Below are 19585 nucleotides of genomic sequence, written 5' to 3' on the forward strand. Positions count from 1 at the left end.
ATTATTATTATTATTATTCACTTCAGGAGACAAAAAAGAGAGGCTGGTGAAGGAAGGACTGTTTCTAGCCTACATGAACTAACTTGTTTTGCGCATGTTCTATAACGTCAAATGTAATAAGAACAAATGGCATGTTTGTCATTATTTTAAAAAAATAATAATAATAATTGGCAGATTTCTGAGGAATAAAACACTTCAGGTCATGCTGTTATTGGAAAACATTCAACTTTGGCATGGTATCTGTAACTCCACTTCATCACACCACCCTGTCACTGATTATTTTCTTTTAACAGCAGGACATTAAGGGCTTTATTTCTTACATTACACATTAATGCTAAAATTCTCTGAATGTAGGTTAAATCTAAGCTTTATAATTACAATTATCATCATCATAATACTGTTATATGGCTGTTTTTGGACTCTGAAACATTTGAAAGAATGAAATGCTGTTGGTATTGTGTATAGATCACCCAATAAGTGGTTAAATAACATCTTATATATGTCAAGTGATTTTTAACACGAATAAAAAGGTCCATTTTGTGTTTTCTAAAGTTGTTACTTTCCCGTTTGTATTATACAACGAGGTTTAGCACCGTTTCCATGGTCACGCCCACTGTCGAGCGCCACAGCCAATCAGATGAGCCCGTTCTGTCTCGTCTGCCTCACGTGATCATTCCAACATGGCTGCCTGCTCCACTTGTTCTAAAGCTGCACAATAGCAACATGTCAATATTTCATTATATGGACTTTATTTTTTATTTTTGATGATTCGTTAAATAAGGTAAGGCTTACGAGAGAAGGGTTTTTGTATAGCAGAATTAAAGCTCCAGGTGGTAGGTTTTTTTTCCCGTTATTTTTGGTTGTTAAGTCTGCATGCAGGTTAAGTGTTAAAAGGAAGCGTTCAAGTGCTTGTGGATAAAGAGTGTTTACAAGTATTCGAATCTGAGTCCAGAGTGAAGTTGACATGGTTGAATTGTCTTGATAACCCCGTTAGTTTTTGTAGTAATCATACTAATACATGTCATCGTTGTAAATCAGTAGCATTCTCTACGTTAAGGCTGGACGATATATCCAATAATGTATCATGATGGTTAAAGGCATTCAAATACATGGAACATATCACGGTGTTTACTTTGACTAACAAGCTCGAGGTAATATAAGATACAAGCCAAAACAATAAGCTACTTCTAGATTAAAAACATGGTTTAATAATTATACATTTAACTATATATACTTGTTATTAAACATTTACAAATGCCTTTACAAACACAAGATTCTTTGTATAAGGTAAATGTCCTGAATACCATTTTTAAAATTCTATAATAATAATAATAATATGTATATATAGTTATTGTTATAAAAGTGTGTTTTGTTGTATTTTATACTATCCTGTGGTAATATCTTGTGACACTGTCCCCTCAGAACAGCTTTTTTTTTTCCTCCATGCAGATGTGTTCACGTGCAAAATCCAGATGTTAATGCTGTGAAGGATAGACAGGTTGCCTTGCTGTGACTGAAATTCTGAAATATGTTTAAGAACAAATGATATGAGAGCCGTTTAACCCCGGTTCGATTCTATGCATTTTCCCGTCTAGACAAACACTCAAAGATGAAGCTCCGAGTACAACTGCAGTGCAAGAACCTTCATGAATACCTGAAGGAACTGAGTCCAGACATCCTGGACAGACTGTACAACCACCCAGCTACATGTCTCGCCGTTTACAGGTTCATTTGTGATTAAAAAATGATCATGTGCTTGTTTTGAGATCATTCCTATTAAACAGGAGCTGACATGAATTGAATAATAAAACTTTACTTTGTAATTAAGTGTTGGGGTTTTTTTTTTTTTTCTAAAATGCTGTAACATGTCTGCTAGAGTTGTTGCGTATTTGATCACCGCTTGTTTAATTTCTCCTCAGGGAGCTCCCGTCTCTGGCGAAGAACTATGTGATGCGAATGCTGTTCCTAGATCATCCTCTCCCGCAGGCAGCCGTGGCATTGTGGGTTAAAATAGACAGCCAAAAGTGAGTTCATATCCGTGTTCCATTCAATCCAAGATGAAGGTCAAAATGAAACCTTTTTATTTCTAAGCTCCAGCTGTGTTGCAGGGATCATGACCAGTGTGTGTCTGTGCTGACTGGACTGAGACTGTGGCACAGCCAGCAGCTGCAGGGAGGCCTTCAGGGCATCGTGCTCAACCCTGTGTTTAAGGATAACCTGAGGATTGCACTGCTCGGAGGGTGAGCTGAGTGAACTTGTACTTTTTCCAAAGTAACAAATAGTTTTTAGTTTGTAATAAAAAATTTTTTTAAAAATTGGGTCTAATTTTTTTTGTTCAGCATATGATGAGGTCATTTCAGACATCTACTACTAAACCATGTGATTATCTGTGTCCTCCACTTTTCTTTCCTGTCCTTCAGTGGTAAGCCGTGGGCAGACGAGGGCAACAGTCTCGGCCCTGATCGGCACGCGCGGGACGTAGAGAGCCTGGACCGTTATGCCATGGAGCGCTGGGAGGTTATCCTGCACTTCATGGTGGGCTCCCCGAGCGCCGCGGTCAGCCAGGACCTCGCTCAGCTCCTCACCCAGGCCGGCCTCATGAAGAGGTAAACATCAGTGTAGGAATTCTAGGATTTTGATTTAACTGCAGAAAACAGGAAAGATTATAATTAGCCTTTGCTTTGCTCTCTCTGCCAGTGAGGCCGGTGAAGCGCCATGCATCACTTCAGCTGGGTTTCAGTTTCTGCTACTCGACACCGCCTCTCAGCTGTGGTACTTCACCCTGCAGTACCTCAAAACAGTGCAGGTCTGTGCTCCACATATTTCACGTGTGTCTGTAAAGTGAGACAAAGCAAGACTGTTTTTGGGGTCATTCTGAATTTTTTGGGGGGAATGTTGCCTCTCACAGTCTAGAGGGATGGACCTCGTGGAGATTCTTTCCTTCCTGTTCCAGCTGAGTTTCTCCACCCTCGGCAGGGTCAGTATTCGCTCCAACTATCCAAATTCACAAATACACAGAGACAGTGATTGACTACAGTTATGCGTTAAGGCTGACAACATTTGTTTGCATTACAAACTTAATCTCATAAAGGAATTGTCTTTGCAATTATTGTGATTATTTATTCCTATTGTGTTATCATAGGACTATTCTGTCGAGGGCATGAGCGAGTCTCTACTGATGTTCCTGCAGCACTTACGAGAGTTCGGCCTGGTTTTCCAGAGAAAGGTTGGTCATCGTCTGGGGGGGGGGGGGGGGGAATGGAAGCAGTACATGTTATAAGGTTTATTTGAAAGGTGATAAGCTTTCAGGAGACCGTTAGAATGTCCTGGGAAAGTTCATTATTGCTTATAGGGCATTTTAAAACCCCACTATACAAGTGTGGAGTAAAAACGCCTGGTATAGTAACACAGATCAAATCGCAGCACTGTTGAATTCTCCAAACCGATCGTGGATCGTTGATTTCTGTCCGATAACATCATCTCTGACGGTACATCTGGCTGCAGGATGGGTTTATTCAAAGGTTCAAAGGTGGATAATAGTAATACATTATGGTTTCTATAGTAACCGCTGAGCTGCAGCAAGTTGTGTGGAATACGCTCCAAATAATCTAAGACTAATGAGAAACGTCTTAAAAACGTGTAATTTAACAGAGAAAATGGCATGAGTGTTGTTATGGTTAAGTTTTCTGTGCGGATATTTTTGGAAGGAGTCTCCAGTGTCAGAGCTTTGGAACAGTCTCATAAGTTTTTGGACATGGTAAAAGGTATTAGTGGTATTCTCAGTAACATGACACCGCATTAAAAAACAAAACAAAAAAAAAAACAATTATTATTAACCTAAAAGAGAAAGTAAGAGCGCGACTTATAGCTGTTTTAACGTAAGTGATAGCAGGAACTAATCAGTTTTGTGGACCTTCTATAATAAGTGTAGGTATAAATGGATAAAAAGTACAATGGGTTGTTCTTTAATACATACAATATTGTTGCTGTGGTTGAAGAGGAATAGAACACTTCGGAACATGCTACTATAGGGAAAATAATTAACTTCAGGGTTGTTGACAGTAACTTCACTTCACTCCAGCCCTTTATACAGCTTTTCTTTCTTATTATTCCTTACTTTATGAATGCAATGGGGTGTACTGGTTCTGCAGAGTGACGAACACAGTGTGATGATGTGCGTGTACGACTCTTTCGTGTTTCTCTCACTGGTGCAGAGGAAGTCGAGGAGATACTACCCCACTAGACTCGCCATAAGTCTGGCTGCAGGAGTCACTGCCAACCCTTCATCCTCCTCCTCCTCCTCTACTGCTTTGAATCCTTCCCCAGGAACAGGAGACTCTGGTTTCATTGTGGTGGAAACCAACTATCGCGTGTACGCTTATACAAGTGCGTATGAGGTGACGGTAGGGAAGAAAATTACCATCATTAGGCTCCGATTTTCATTGGTTTCCTGACGGTTTGCAGGCAAACCTATATATCATGGTTCCAGATTAGTATTGTAGAAATGTTTTAAAGTATAGTGAGATGATTTTTTTTTTCTCATATCGTGCACCCCGATGATCCTGAAAAGCGCTTGTGTTGTTTCTCACAGACTCGGAGCTGCAGATCGCTCTGGTTGCTCTCTTCAGCGAGATGCTGTATCGGTTTCCTAACGTGGTTGTGGCGCAGGTCACTAGAGAATCTGTACAGCAGGCTATTGCTAACGGCATCACAGCACAACAGGTTCGGTATATTTCTTTTTTTTTTTGTCTTACACACAGCAGACTGGACTAGAAGGGGGTTTTATTGTTAACCGATTGAGTGACTGACTAAATGACTGACCTCGGAAATACACTTAAAGAGGAGTCATCTTTTTCATGAGCAAACCGACACATGAATCAGGAATGATTGACACTTCGGTGTTTTGAACTTGCCGATGTTAAGTGACCACCTGGAAGCCCCGCCCTCTTTCCCCCATCTCATATCTTTCAGCTGGTGCTTTTGTCTCAACTCATTCATCCCCCCCCCCCATTTAAAAGATGTGACCTCATTTTCTGTCAAGGCAAATGGAGAATGTTTTCATTCATGTGAAATAAAATCACATTTTATTAGGCAAGCATTCAATATAGTTAGCATCAGTTAGCTATGTTTATTGGGGATGCCGCTGAAAATTTTCAGCAGACGATGGTCAAAACGGCGAAAATAATTTTGGATGGAAGGAAGATTAAAAAGACCTACAATAACGTGCAGAATATAACACTTTACAAATAGTGATAATTAGAAAGGGGTTAAAAATGCTGCTTGATCTCCTGCACCAGTCAGACATGTTGAAGCAGTGTACATGTGAGTGTATATACAGGGTGAGTCTGTATACACGGGGAAAGTCTGTATGTACAGGGCGAGTGTATGTGTATATGCAGGGCGGGTGTATGTGTATATACAGGGCGGGTGTATGTGTATATACAGGGCGGGTGTATGTGTATATGCAGGGCGGGTGTATGTGTATATGCAGGGCGAGTGTATGTGTATATGCAGGGCGGGTGTATGTGTATATGCAGGGCGGGTGTATGTGTATATGCAGGGCGGGTGTATGTGTATATGCAGGGCGGGTGTATGTGTATATACAGGGCGGGTGTATGTGTATATGCAGGGCGGGTGTATGTGTATATGCAGGGCGGGTGTATGTGTATATGCAGGGCGAGTGTATGTGTATATGCAGGGCGAGTGTATGTGTATATGCAGGGCGAGTGTATGTGTATATACAGGGCGGGTGTATATGCAGGGGGGATCTGTATACAGGTGAGTGTAAATACGGGGTGAGTGTATATGCAGGGTGAGTGTATATGCAGGGCGAGTGTATATACCGGGCGAGTGTATATACCGGGCGAGTGTATATGCAGGGCGGGTCTGTATACAGGTGAGTGTAAATACAGGGCGAGTGTATATGCAGGGCGAGTGTATATGCAGGGCGAGTGTATATACAGGGCGGGTCTGTATGCAGGTGAGTGTAAATACGGGGCGAGTGTATATGCAGGGCGAGTGTATATGCAGGGCGAGTGTATATACAGGGCGGGTCTGTATGCAGGTGAGTGTAAATACGGGGCGAGTGTATATGCAGGGCGAGTGTATATACAGGGCGGGTCTGTATGCAGGTGAGTGTAAATACGGGGCGAGTGTATATGCAGGGCGAGTGTATATGCAGGGCGAGTGTATATACAGGGCGGGTCTGTATGCAGGTGAGTGTAAATACGGGGCGAGTGTATATGCAGGGCGAGTGTATATACAGGGTGGGTCTGTATACAGGTGAGTGTAAATACGGGGCGAGTGTATATGCAGGGCGAGTGTATATACAGGGCGGGTCTGTATGCAGGTGAGTGTAAATACGGGGCGAGTGTATATGCAGGGCGAGTGTATATACAGGGCGGGTCTGTATGCAGGTGAGTGTAAATACGGGGTGAGTGTATATACAGGGCAGGTCTGTATACAGGTGAGTGTATATGCAGGGCGAGTGTATATACAGGGCAGGTCTGTATACAGGTGAGTGTAAATACGGGGCGAGTGTATATGCAGGGCGAGTGTATATACAGGGCGGGTCTGTATACAGGTGAGTGTAAATACGGGGCGAGTGTATATGCAGGGCGAGTGTATATGCAGGGCGAGTGTATATACAGGGCGGGTCTGTATGCAGGTGAGTGTAAATACGGGGCGAGTGTATATGCAGGGCGAGTGTATATACAGGGCGGGTCTGTATGCAGGTGAGTGTAAATACGGGGCGAGTGTATATGCAGGGCGAGTGTATATGCAGGGCGAGTGTATATACAGGGCGGGTCTGTATGCAGGTGAGTGTAAATACGGGGCGAGTGTATATGCAGGGCGAGTGTATATACAGGGCGGGTCTGTATGCAGGTGAGTGTAAATACGGGGTGAGTGTATATACAGGGCAGGTCTGTATACAGGTGAGTGTATATGCAGGGCGAGTGTATATACAGGGCAGGTCTGTATACAGGTGAGTGTAAATACGGGGCGAGTGTATATGCAGGGCGAGTGTATATACAGGGCGGGTCTGTATACAGGTGAGTGTAAATACGGGGCGAGTGTATATGCAGGGCGAGTGTATATACAGGGCGGGTCTGTATGCAGGTGAGTGTAAATACGGGGTGAGTGTATATGCAGGGCGAGTGTATATACAGGGTGGGTCTGTATGCAGGTGAGTGTAAATACGGGGCGAGTGTATATACAGGGCAGGTCTGTATACAGGTGAGTGTATATGCAGGGCGAGTGTATATGCAGGGCGAGTGTATATACAGGGCGAGTGTATATACCGGGCGGGTCTGTATACAGGTGAGTGTAAATACGGGGCGAGTGTATATGCAGGGCGAGTGTATATACAGGGCAGGTCTGTATACAGGTGAGTGTATATGCAGGGCGAGTGTATATACAGGGCGGGTCTGTATGCAGGTGAGTGTAAATACGGGGCGAGTGTATATGCAGGGCGAGTGTATATACAGGGCGGGTCTGTATACAGGTGAGTGTAAATACGGGGCGAGTGTATATGCAGGGCGAGTGTATATACAGGGTGGGTCTGTATACAGGTGAGTGTAAATACGGGGCGAGTGTATATGCAGGGCGAGTGTATATACAGGCGGGTCTGTATACAGGTGAGTGTAAATACGGGGCGAGTGTATATGCAGGGCGAGTGTATATACAGGGCGGGTCTGTATGCAGGTGAGTGTAAATACGGGGTGAGTGTATATGCAGGGCGAGTGTATATACAGGGTGGGTCTGTATGCAGGTGAGTGTAAATACGGGGCGAGTGTATATACAGGGCAGGTCTGTATACAGGTGAGTGTATATGCAGGGCGAGTGTATATACAGGGTGGGTCTGTATGCAGGTGAGTGTAAATACGGGGTGAGTGTATATGCAGGGCGAGTGTATATACAGGGTGGGTCTGTATGCAGGTGAGTGTAAATACGGGGCGAGTGTATATACAGGGCAGGTCTGTATACAGGTGAGTGTATATGCAGGGCGAGTGTATATACAGGGCGGGTCTGTATGCAGGTGAGTGTAAATACGGGGTGAGTGTATATGCAGGGCGAGTGTATATACAGGGTGGGTCTGTATGCAGGTGAGTGTAAATACGGGGCGAGTGTATATACAGGGCAGGTCTGTATACAGGTGAGTGTATATGCAGGGCGAGTGTATATGCAGGGCGAGTGTATATGCAGGGCGAGTGTATATACCGGGCGGGTCTGTATACAGGTGAGTGTAAATATGGGGCGAGTGTATATGCAGGGCGAGTGTATATACAGGGCGGGTCTGTATACAGGTGAGTGTAAATACAGGGTGAGTGTATATACAGGGCGAGTCTGTATACAGGTGAGTGTAAATACGGGGTGAGTGTATATGCAGGGCGAGTGTATATGCAGGGCGAGTCTGTATACAGGTGAGTGTAAATACGGGGTGAGTGTATATGCAGGGCGAGTGTATATGCAGGGCGAGTCTGTATACAGGTGAGTGTAAATACGGGGTGAGTGTATATGCAGGGCGAGTGTATATGCAGGGCGAGTCTGTATACAGGTGAGTGTAAATACGGGGTGAGTGTATGTACAGGTGAGTGTAAATACGGGGCGAGTGTATATGCAGGGCGAGTCTGTATACAGGTGAGTGTAAATACGGGGCGAGTGTATGTACAGGTGAGTGTATATACAGGGTTGTACAGTAAACACAAGTTACTTGTCAATGTAGTTTAGATACAGAAACTAGAAAAATACATCCACATGATTCATGTCGGCCACACTGATAAGATCTGAACAAAAAAAAAGAAAAAAAAAATCAGATTTGAGCAGTAAGTCAGCACTGAGCTCTGAGGATTGTAGTGTCAATATCCACAGAGTAACAAAGAATATATTCCAACAAATCCCAGCTCCTGCGCCGTGTTTGAATTGGCCAGCAGACAGATAACCAGACAGACACGTAATTATAGGGATAATAAAAGTGATTTTTTTTAAGTGCTTGTTTTTCCTCTAGTTTATTACTTTTCATAAAGTGCAACTCCTTATCAGTGCGCTACAGGGCTCTACAAGTGACTTGCTGTTGTGATGCTTTAGACGATCAGTGATGTGATCTATTGTGCTCATATTTCCTTCTCCCAAGGTATAAAAGACTGTGCAAATCCTTTTAACACTACATCAATACTGCTGCTGCTATAACACGGCATTTTACTTACATGGCAGCTATATAATAATAATAATAATAATAATAATAATTCACGTTCAAGTGCGAAGAGCTGCTAGACTTTCAGCAAGCTTCGTTCCGTATCCGCTGTAAAACATGCACAATACCTCACTGTAAATTATACCCAAAGTGTATTGCGTAGATATTCATTCATGCTTTAATGAACTTTCACGGATGCTGGTTAATGTAACTTTCCCAATTTCTGGATCCCATCCATTTTGTCTCCTTTTATCTCCTATGTTCAGATCATCCACTTCCTGAGGACCAGGGCACATCCTGTTATGCTTAAACAGGTAGCTTCAGAATCTTTTTCCATTTGCTCCACTTATATGTTTTATCTTACCTACTCGGACACCTTTTTCTTTCTTTCTTTCTTCTTTTTTTTTAATCAAATGATACCATCTTTTATTTCCTTTTGCTCGTTCTTTCAGACTCCGGCACTTCCTCCGACCATCACAGACCAGATCAGACTGTGGGAGCTTGAAAGAGATCGGCTGCAGTTTACAGAAGGTAAACCGCTTCATTTCGATCATGATAAGCGGGCTAGAGGAGGGGTTTTTTTTTTTTTGGTTTTTTTTTTGTCCGAAGGATTTCAAACTTGACAAATAAGTAGTGGTAAAAGTACAATTGTGAGTGTTGTATAATAGTAAGCTATGAGATGGAATACAATGCGATGCAGCTCGTTTATATTCGTCTGCAAGTATAAAGCATATTAAGTAGTGAATAGTATTTATTAAGCGAACAGCATAAAAAAAACTATTTCATTAGTTTACATTTTAGTAATAAATAAATAAATAAACATGGACTAGCTTTTGATAATGATATTTAAGGAATAAAATACTTAGGCATGTTCCGTTACAGGAAAGTAATGAAAAGCCGTGTGCTGTGATCCGCCTGATGTGAAACGGAGATACTGTTACCGCCCTCACGTCGATTATTTTGCACTAACCGGACACTCTGACGTGTTTTATTCTTCTTACATTTGCCGGCGCGAACTGTTTTCCATTTATTAAAGAATGACACGTCATACTTGACCGATTTATAGCTAGGTTTAACATTGTGGAACGTCCACAAAAACGAGTTGCATTCGTTAAAGCAGCTATAAACAGTCACTCCGTCACCATCCACGCTTTTTTTCTCGATTGACCTTAATAAGACAAAAAAAATGCAGCTTTTCATGTTACAAAGCTCCGACACTGGAGACTCCTTCCGTAGATATTACACAAACATCTCCTCACAGCAAACGTCACCTTATCAGTGATTATAGATTATAGGCGCTGGGTTACTGATCAGAAGGTCGGGGGTTCAAACCCCAGCACTGCCAAGCTGCCAGTGTTGGGCCCTTGAGCAAGGCCCTTGACCCTCTCTGCTCCAGGGGGCGCTGTATCATACCTGACCCTGTGCTCTGACCCTAACCTCCTGACATGCTGGGGTATGTGAAGAAAAGAATTTCAGTGTGCTGTAATGTATACGTGATTTAACAAAGGCTCCTCATCATTATACACTTTCCTTCGTTTAATAAAATGTTTGAGTCTCAGATTACGCGGTGCTTCCGCCATACACGTGCACTTCTGACCAATCAGATTTGAGAATTCGACAGCGTAGTGGATGTTAAAAATCCTCCTCCTGATCCATATTAAATATTGTAAATATTTTTAGTTTTCAAATGTTTAAAAAAATCTTTTTTATTGTGGTACTTGTGGGTTTTTTTTTTCTTTCTGTATTGTGAAAATATCACCATATACAGATATATATCAACATATATTTGTGCCCTATCACCCACCATGCGCTTTTTATGTGCTTTCCCTGCTCAAACACACCTGACTCAACTCGTGTACAGTTTGAAGAGTATCTGGTGAGTCATATGTGGAGCTAAAACGCAACTAAATGATGTGGGTTTGACAAGCTCTCATCTAGATATCAGTGCAAATCAGACTGCTGTTTGTTTTGACCTGCTTTTATTTTGAACAGCACAGTTTAATCAGTGCATTTTGGTCCCAGGCGTAATAATGCGGTGACGTGATCAGTGCCGCTGAACCGAATGGATGAATCATTATTAGTTATATTTAACAAAGCGACGTGTGATCAAACAAACGAAGGCCGCTGTCTTAAAATGTCACCTCTGGACGTTGCCGCTTTGGTCCCGAATGCTTTATTGACTCCTTAGTTATACGGGGTCGATGGTATTATGATTGGATGACTTGCCGCAGTCTTCCTTTATTTGAAGTAGCGAGCGCTATATCGCATACGAGGAAGCAATTTGGGGACGAATCTTCTACAAGCGTGACAAATCACGTCCACAAGAACTCCTGAGGAGAATGAAGTCTCTATTACACTCTTTCCCCCACCCGTGACCTTTGAATGTCAATGGCACTCAGGCGGACTTGAGCAGTAATAGGCATTCTCACAATATAATTCCCTTAAATAGGAATGCTGGCACTGAATACTGCTGAAAGCTACACCATTCTCCTCACCCTCCTCCGTTCCTCCGTTCACACACTCTTTGTTTCCGCTCTTTGTTCCAGGCGTATTGTACAACCAGTTCCTGTCACAGGCTGATTTTGAGGTGCTGCGCGATAGAGCTCAGGTTGGTAACTAAATTTATCCATCTTTTCTTTATGTGTGATCATAACCATCATCCTCATGACCCACTGTAGCACTATGCAGTATAATGAACCATCCATAAGTTATATAAGCAGTAATAATAATAATAAGAATAATCCATGAGGGGCCTTGCTGTTATTGGAAAATAATCAAGGTCAGTTTATTATTATTATGATGGGTCATGGTTATGGGGTTTTTCCTCGCCACCGTCCCCTCTGGCTTGCTCGTTTAAATTTGATATACTGAATTGATATGTTTCTGTAAAGCTGCTTTGTGACAACGTCCATTGTTAAAAGCGCTATACAAATAAAAATCGAATTGATCGTGAAGGTGATTATTTAGCAATATCTGCTCTTCCCAAAGTGTCTAACTCTTCTCACACGAGAGAAATCTGCCAACACGAACAATTTTCTAGTCATTAAAGAAGGACACATTGTACTTTTGTATCCGTTTGCATTTACATTTAATGTTGTACAGTCCTCAGTTTAGTATACTTCCCTCGGTCCCTTACCAGCCTCTCACTCTCTCTCTCTCTCTCTCTCTCTCTCTATTTTTTTCCACTCTAATTCTTCGTCTTAAAAAAATTAATCTAATAAGACAAAATGGCAGCTTGTCACATGAAGGTAAAACCGTAAAGCCCTTGATCCTGAAGATTTGTCCGCGGGGAGAAAAAAAAAAAAAAGGAAAGTTACAGCTTTACAATTTACCGTTAGAAAGCGCTGACACTGGAGACTCTTTCTGGAAATGTTACCTAAATGTCTCCTTACAGAAAACTTCCTGTCACAGTGACACGTATTTAAATAAATAAATAAATAAATGTATGTGGAACGTCCTTGTGGAAATTGTTATTACAGAAATGGTAACCTATCAGAACGAGCTCATTAATACGTGTAAAACTTGGAGCCAGCTCTGTTGTCAAAATTGAGAATGGTTAAATCCAAGTTATGTGTGTGTGTGTGTGTGTGTGTGTGTGTGATTTGTGGGTTAATGTATGTTCGCAGACTTTGTAAAGCACTTTGGTCAACGGACTTTGTTTTATGTGCTCTATGAATAAAATTGACTTACTAAAGCTACTGTTATAGAAAATTAATCGACACCTTCTGACCAGTCGGATTTGAGAATTCAACAGAACGGTGGTTTACAGTTTATTTAATTGTTCGGTACTTACAGGTGAGATGAAATATGATCCAATCGCAGAGCTGGGCAGTTGAGGTGTACGAATTTTTACGCTTTTTCTTGCTAAGCAGCACAGTGTGTTTTGAGCTAATTGAGTACAGTGTACTGAGCATGCCCTGTGTGTGTGTGTGTGTGTGTGTGTGTGTGTGTGTGTGTGTGTGTGTGTGTTTATTCATACACATTAAACTGCGTATCTTTCTACAGGGTTTGGGAGTGCTGGTGTGGCAGAACCCACAGCACAGGGTCATGGTGGTGACCCCACATGGACACAGCGAGGTTAAGAGGTTCTGGAAGAGACAGAAGAGTCACACGTAGGACGGAGTCCACAGACTCCACAGGGGTCAGACGCTGCCATCGTGGCAAGGGAGGCCTTAACTGAACTGAAATATTATACATATGCATTTAACACGTTTCCTTTTTCCTTAAGGAAACCGATGTTTTGTATGGTTTGTATAGTTGGAGTGAAAGAATAAGATAATGGGAAATATTTGTACTAGAATAAAAAGTTGTTGGATCATTTATTCATTCTCTTGTCATTACTGCTTCGCTTGTGTTTTTTTATGTGAGAAGCCAGTTTGTACAGATACCAGAAAACTCGACATGCAAATACGTCTATTAGAAACGACGATTTCATGGCCAGTGGTTGTTCAGGTGTTAAGGCTCTGGGTTTCTGATCAGAAGGTCGTGGGTTCAAACCCGAACACCATCAAGCTGCCACTTTTAGGCCCTTGAGGCTCTCATGGCCCTTAACCCTATCACCTCTAGGGGTGCTGTATCATGGCTGACCCTGTGCTCAGACCCTAACTTCCTAAAAGGCTGGGATATGTAAAGAAAATAATTTAGCTTTACTGTAACGTATATGTGACAAATAAAGGCTTTATTCTTCTTCCATGATTCATCAGTGGTTCTTTGGATAATTAAGGGTTTTACACGTAACCATCTCTTATTGAGAAACACTGGTGTACAAAATGAATTCCCAGTAAATATTCAAGGAGTTGAATGTTTTCCATTTTGAGATATATAGGGATGAATGTTTTGTCGGTTTTTCCCTCAGTGGAAATGAATAAAAGTGTGGTACCTCAGACGTTAAGGGAGCTTTTGCCTTGGAAGGTAGACATTACATTCCCAGGGATGGTTGGTCATGATATTGAATGAGACCGCTAAAAATACTAAATATACTATCTATCAGTAACTATGTGTTACTATTATGAAACCATTATGGTTGAGCTTTATAGGGGTCTCCATCCATCCATCCATCCATCCATCCAACCTCTATAGCGCTTATCCTTTTCAGGGTCACGGGGAACCTGGAGTCTATCCCAGGGAGCATCGGGCCCAAGGTGGGGTACACCCTGGACAGGGTGCCAATTATACGGGTCTCATTGTAGGTAATAAGACTATAACACATACACACAGAACATACCTGTTTAGACAGATAGGCAACATCACTTGTGATTGCTGTTTTTTTTTTTTTAACGTTTCAAGTCATGCTCTTTCAAGTAGTAAGCACTTGAATCTACAGGGTGTCCGAAAAAGTCAGGAACCAATGGGAATATGTTGCGCAAACTCATGACACCGTGGCTTGTTAAAATGGCAGGAGAAGCCACGGGCTGCAAAGAGCTTACAAAGCAGGTACGCGATCTCATTGTTGAGAAACATCAATCAGGAGAGGGTTACAATAACATTTCCAAGGCATTTAATATACCCTAGGACACTGTAAAGACAATAATCAACAAGTGGAGAAAATATGGCACGACAGTGACACTACTAAGAACAGGACGTCCCTCTAAACTTGATATGAAGATCAGGAGAAAACTGTTCAGGGAGACTGCCAAGACGACTACAGCAACATTAAAAGAACTGCAGAAATTTCTGGCAAGTACTGGTTGCTCCCTACATGTGACAGTAATCTTCAAAATTCTTCATGTCTTTGGACTATGGGGTAGGGTGGCAAGGAGCCTTTTTAACTGAAAGAAATCCAGTCTCCCAAAACCATGTGGAATAATGTGTAATGAGATCCAAGTTGAACTTTTTGCCATAAAACATAAAAAGATATGTTTGGCACACAAATAAAACACCATGCCCATGGGGAAGCATGGTGGTGGCAGCATCATACTTTGGGGCTGTTTTTCTTTACCTGGAACTGGGGCTTTAATCAGGATGGAGGGAATAACGAACAGCTCTAAATACCAGTCAATTTTAGCACAAAACCTTCTGCTAAAACACTTAAGATGAAGCACAGGGGTGGGTAGTAACGCGCTAGATTTAATTCATTACATTTACTTGAGTGACTTTACTTTTAAGAGTAGGTTTAACTGGCCATACTTATACTCCTACTCAGGTTCATTTTTAATCACAGAAATGTACTTTTACTTCGCTACATTCGGTGGCGTTCCTCGGTTACGGTTAAATGTTAATGAATATATGTAGTTTTAATAATTAGTTTATATCACGTATTATGAGGTCGCGAGTCTCGCAATACGCTGTAGTGGTCTGAATGCGGACGCAACAACCACTCGTTTAACAAGTGGTTCAGTCAGAGGAAGTGAGCGTGTCGAGGGAAGCAGGACACACACACAAACACTCTCTCTCTCTCTCTCTCTCTCTCTCTACACACTTTCTCTTCTGTTCTGTTCCATAATCTGTTCTTTTGTTCTCTGTTGTTTTGTTTAAATGCAGATGCTGACAAGTTTGCGTTCTTAACATGTTAAGACAGTCAACTGTTGGGGTGTGTGTGTGTGTGTGTGTATGAGATTTTATTTTGAAAATGACAGGTTTTGTGTTATTGTGCCCATCACAGGACTGGGATATGCCGCTTCATCTTGAACAGACAGACTTTCAAGGAGAGGTGTGACTTACTTACAGTTCTCCATGTAGTCTGAGATTCAGGATTTAGTATTCAGGATAGTGACTTGCTACTTGAGTAGTCTTCTCACTGGATACCTTATTACTCTTACTCAAGTAATTATTAACATGATTACTTTCACTGTTACTTGAGTAATTCTTTTTATAAGTAGTTTTACTTGTACTTGAGCTAAATTTTTGGAATTATATATTTCAGCATGACAACGACCCAAACCAAACCTCCAAATCAACAAAGGAACGGATTCACCAAAACAAGTTCAAGGTTTTGGAATGGCCCAGACAGAGTCCAGACCTAATTTCAGTCAAATATCTGTGAGGTGACCTGAAGAGGGCTGTGTACAGGAGATGGCCAGCCAATCTGACAGTTAGAATGCTTTTGCAAGGACGAATGGCAAAATATTGCTAAGTCAAGACGTGCCAAACTGACTGAATGCTGTGATAAAATCTAAAGGTGCTTCAAATAAGTATTAGTTTAAGGGTGTGCACAATTGTGCAACCAGGTTATTGTACTTAAAATAAATAAATAAATTATCCTTTCCCCCTAAAACGATTCTTATTGTTTTTCACTTTAATTAATATGTTAAAATTTCACAATAAAGGTAGAAAAGGTTCTGACATAATTTATCTTGGTTGCCTTTTTTTTTTTTTTACATCACAAAAACTTGCCATTTTAACAGGGGTGTGTACTGTAAGGCATATGTTGTAAACAATATGTACATAAATAATTCACTCTCATTGGTTTCTGACTTTTTGGACACCATGTGCCGACTAAAAGGAAATCAGCCCCAGCTTCTCCTCCATACCATTCTGTATAGTTTAAGTTATGACTGTTGATACTGCTGTTGTTCTTGGTGACACAAAAATAAATAATGACCTGGATGCTGAAAATGGACCCATATTTGTTTTAGTTAAAAGAGATAGTGGGCTGGGGCATGGTGGCTTAGTGGTTCGCATGCTTGCCTCACAGCTCCATGCTTGGGGGTTTGAATCCTGCTTCTGCCCTGTGTGTACAAATATTGCATGTTCTCCTTGTACTTTTGGGGTTTCCTCCCCATGTCCAAAGACATGTGTATCATTTCCAAATTGTCCATAGTGTGTGGGTGTGTGTGCATGTGCACTGTACCCTGCGATGGGTCGGCTCCCCTGGGATATGGTTCCCCACGAGCCTGTGTAGGATAAGCAGTACAGAAAATGGCTGGATGGAGATGGAGGGCTTAGCCCTGCTAGCCCATTTATACAAACATTGCTAGTTAACATTTTGTGTGCTAGTGCCTGGAAGGTTATCACTTCACCCCAGGACAGTAGTGAACCTATTTTGGGTTCTCGAGCAAAGTTGTTAATTGCTTACCAAGCAAACACGGAACATTTTCTTAACGTTAACATTTGGTTCCCAAAGGTATGATTTCTTAACATTCTGGGAACAAAGTTGGCACTGTTGCTGAAACATTCTGGGAATTTTTTATAGATGAATGGTCTGGTCTGCACTTATATAGCGATTTTTTTTTAACTTTAGCAGACAAAGCGCTTTCTTTCACACACTCACACACACCAATAGCTGCAGGGCTGCCATGCAAGGGTTGGGTTGCCATGGGTTGCCAGGGCTGCTATGCAAAACACTTGGGGTTCAGTCTCTTGCCCAAGGAAGAATGTGGGCCAGGAATCAAACCTCCAACCCTATGATTAGTGGACAACCCGTTCTACCACCTTTATATGACAACTGACAAAAAACATTTGGTATAATTTTTGTTACTTCAAACTAACGTTCCAGGAACATTCCTGTAACCTTTCCTTCATGGTCTCATAACAGGAGGTTTGTCAAATAGATATTATTTTTTTAACTACAAACTAACATTCTAGGAATGTTACCATAATGTTCTCTTACAGGAAGTTCTCAAAGTTTACCAAAATATTTAGTTTTTTGTTAATTTGTTGTTTCTGTTTTTTATAAACATTATAAAAGTTATTTATCAAATTATTTCATATTAATTTTAAATTATTTATTCATTATAAAATTAATTTTCTGGGTACAGACCGACCATTTAGATAAAACATTTAAAGGAATGGGTTTTTTTGTTGTTTTTTTTTGGTTCAACAATCTTGGTCGATTGAGAACTATGTATTTATATCTTATTGAGCTGTTTTTGATGATGGTGGTTTAATAGCAATTTGGAATATATGTTATTATATTAGTGTACATTAAATTAATATTTTATTGAGATTTAATTTCTTTATTGTGATCATTAGTATAGCACAGTTAGCAGTGTTCTAGATAGAGCCATATAATAAGAAAGTTACTAGCATAGAAACTTAGTAATTATTTCTTAAGTTATTAATTCAGAGAATGCTCCGCTAATGTTAAGGGAACGCTCTCTGAATAATCCCGGATTGCAAGGTTGCTAAGAGGTTCAGCCCTGCTGAAGAAAAAAAAAAAACAATAGAAACCATTACAGAAATTCTAATGGTTTCCACTACAAAAACTATTACAAACCATCAGCTAACCTTTAAAACCATTACCATTGCCATTATTGGTCCTTAATGGTATCCACTAGACATACCATGCCACAAATAGGAGGCAACAAATAACCAGTAGAGACCCACAGGAACCATTAAAATTTCCATTAAAACCAATACAATTCCCATTATAACCATTAAAGTCAAAACAAATTCTATGAGGTAGATAATTTAAAGGTTACCAGAACATTAGAGGAACATTCTCCAAATCATTGCAAACTAGATAGCCCCATATAGTTCATAAAAAAAACTTTGTAGCATAGAAAGTTAGTAACCATTTAATAAGTTATTAATTCAGACAATGTCCCGTTAACATTAGGGGAACATTCTCTGAATCATCCCAGGTTAGTGCAAGGTTCTTGAGAGGGAAAAATAATTTAAAGATTACTAGAAACATTCTTGCAAGGTTACTGCAAGGTTTCCAAATGGTTCATATAATTTAAAGATTACCAGAAATCCATCCCTCCATCCATCTTCTACAACGCTTATCTTTCAGGGTCACGAGGAACCTGGAGCCTATCCCAGGGAGCATCGGAGCAGTGGGGTACACCCTGGACAGAGTGCCAATCCATCGCAGGACACAATCACATACACATTCACACACCCATTCATACACTATGGACACTTTGGACATGCCAATCAACCTACCATGCATGTCTTTGGACCGGGGGAGGAAACCGAGAGTACCCGGAGGAAACCCCTGCAACACGGGAAGAACGTGCAAACTCCGCACACACATAGGGCAGCAGCAGGAATCGACCCCCCAAAACTGGAGGTGTGAGGCGAACGTGCTAACCACGCTCGATTACCAGAAATGTTACCAGAAATATTAGAGGGATGTCTCCAAACCATGGTGGGTCACAACAAGATTATTTAAATGTTATGGGGACGTTAAGGGAATGTTCCCGGAATCATAACGTGCATAGGAAGCTGTGCATTTCTGTAAAGAAAACGTACATGGAACACCAAACAGGATTTTAAAAAAAGCTGTGTTGTCAGAACGTTTCGAGAACCAAAAACAAACGTTGCTAGAACGTTGTGGGAACGTTGCTTAATTTGGAGACCGGTTAATTGGGATAAAAGAGTCTCTACAATAAATAGATACACTGTAATATAATGAATGCCCTGGGTTATTAAAGACTCCAGAATGGTCAGGAGTTTGATTAGACATGTTAATATGTGCATGAGTGAGAATGTGCCATTTGGAAAGTAGAG

General features: G+C 41.3%; 1 protein-coding gene across 3 annotated transcripts; it reads left to right on the forward strand.

Moving 5' to 3' along the window:
- The first annotated feature begins 138 nt into the window (after window positions 1-138).
- gtf2h4 (general transcription factor IIH, polypeptide 4) lies at window positions 139-13515 on the forward strand. Of its 3 annotated transcripts, none has more exons than XM_053638714.1 (15): window positions 139-781; window positions 1450-1498; window positions 1596-1725; window positions 1920-2024; window positions 2109-2240; window positions 2421-2606; window positions 2698-2806; window positions 2909-2977; window positions 3143-3226; window positions 4215-4386; window positions 4592-4722; window positions 9460-9507; window positions 9646-9724; window positions 11740-11801; window positions 13199-13515. In XM_053638714.1, the coding sequence occupies exons 3-15, from the start codon at window positions 1610-1612 to the stop codon at window positions 13307-13309; spliced, it is 1404 nt and encodes a 467-aa protein (XP_053494689.1). In that variant the 5' UTR covers window positions 139-781; window positions 1450-1498; window positions 1596-1609; the 3' UTR covers window positions 13310-13515. The 3 variants fall into 3 exon arrangements, with proteins under 3 accessions (XP_053494689.1, XP_053494690.1, XP_053494691.1); XM_053638716.1 differs by lacking the exon at window positions 139-781 and adding an exon at window positions 788-1151; XM_053638715.1 differs by lacking the exon at window positions 1450-1498.
- The last annotated feature ends 6070 nt before the right edge of the window (window positions 13516-19585 follow it).

The sequence above is a fragment of the Ictalurus furcatus genome, chromosome 12, assembly GCF_023375685.1.
Source record: "Ictalurus furcatus strain D&B chromosome 12, Billie_1.0, whole genome shotgun sequence".
In the NCBI taxonomy this organism is placed as follows: domain Eukaryota; kingdom Metazoa; phylum Chordata; class Actinopteri; order Siluriformes; family Ictaluridae; genus Ictalurus; species Ictalurus furcatus.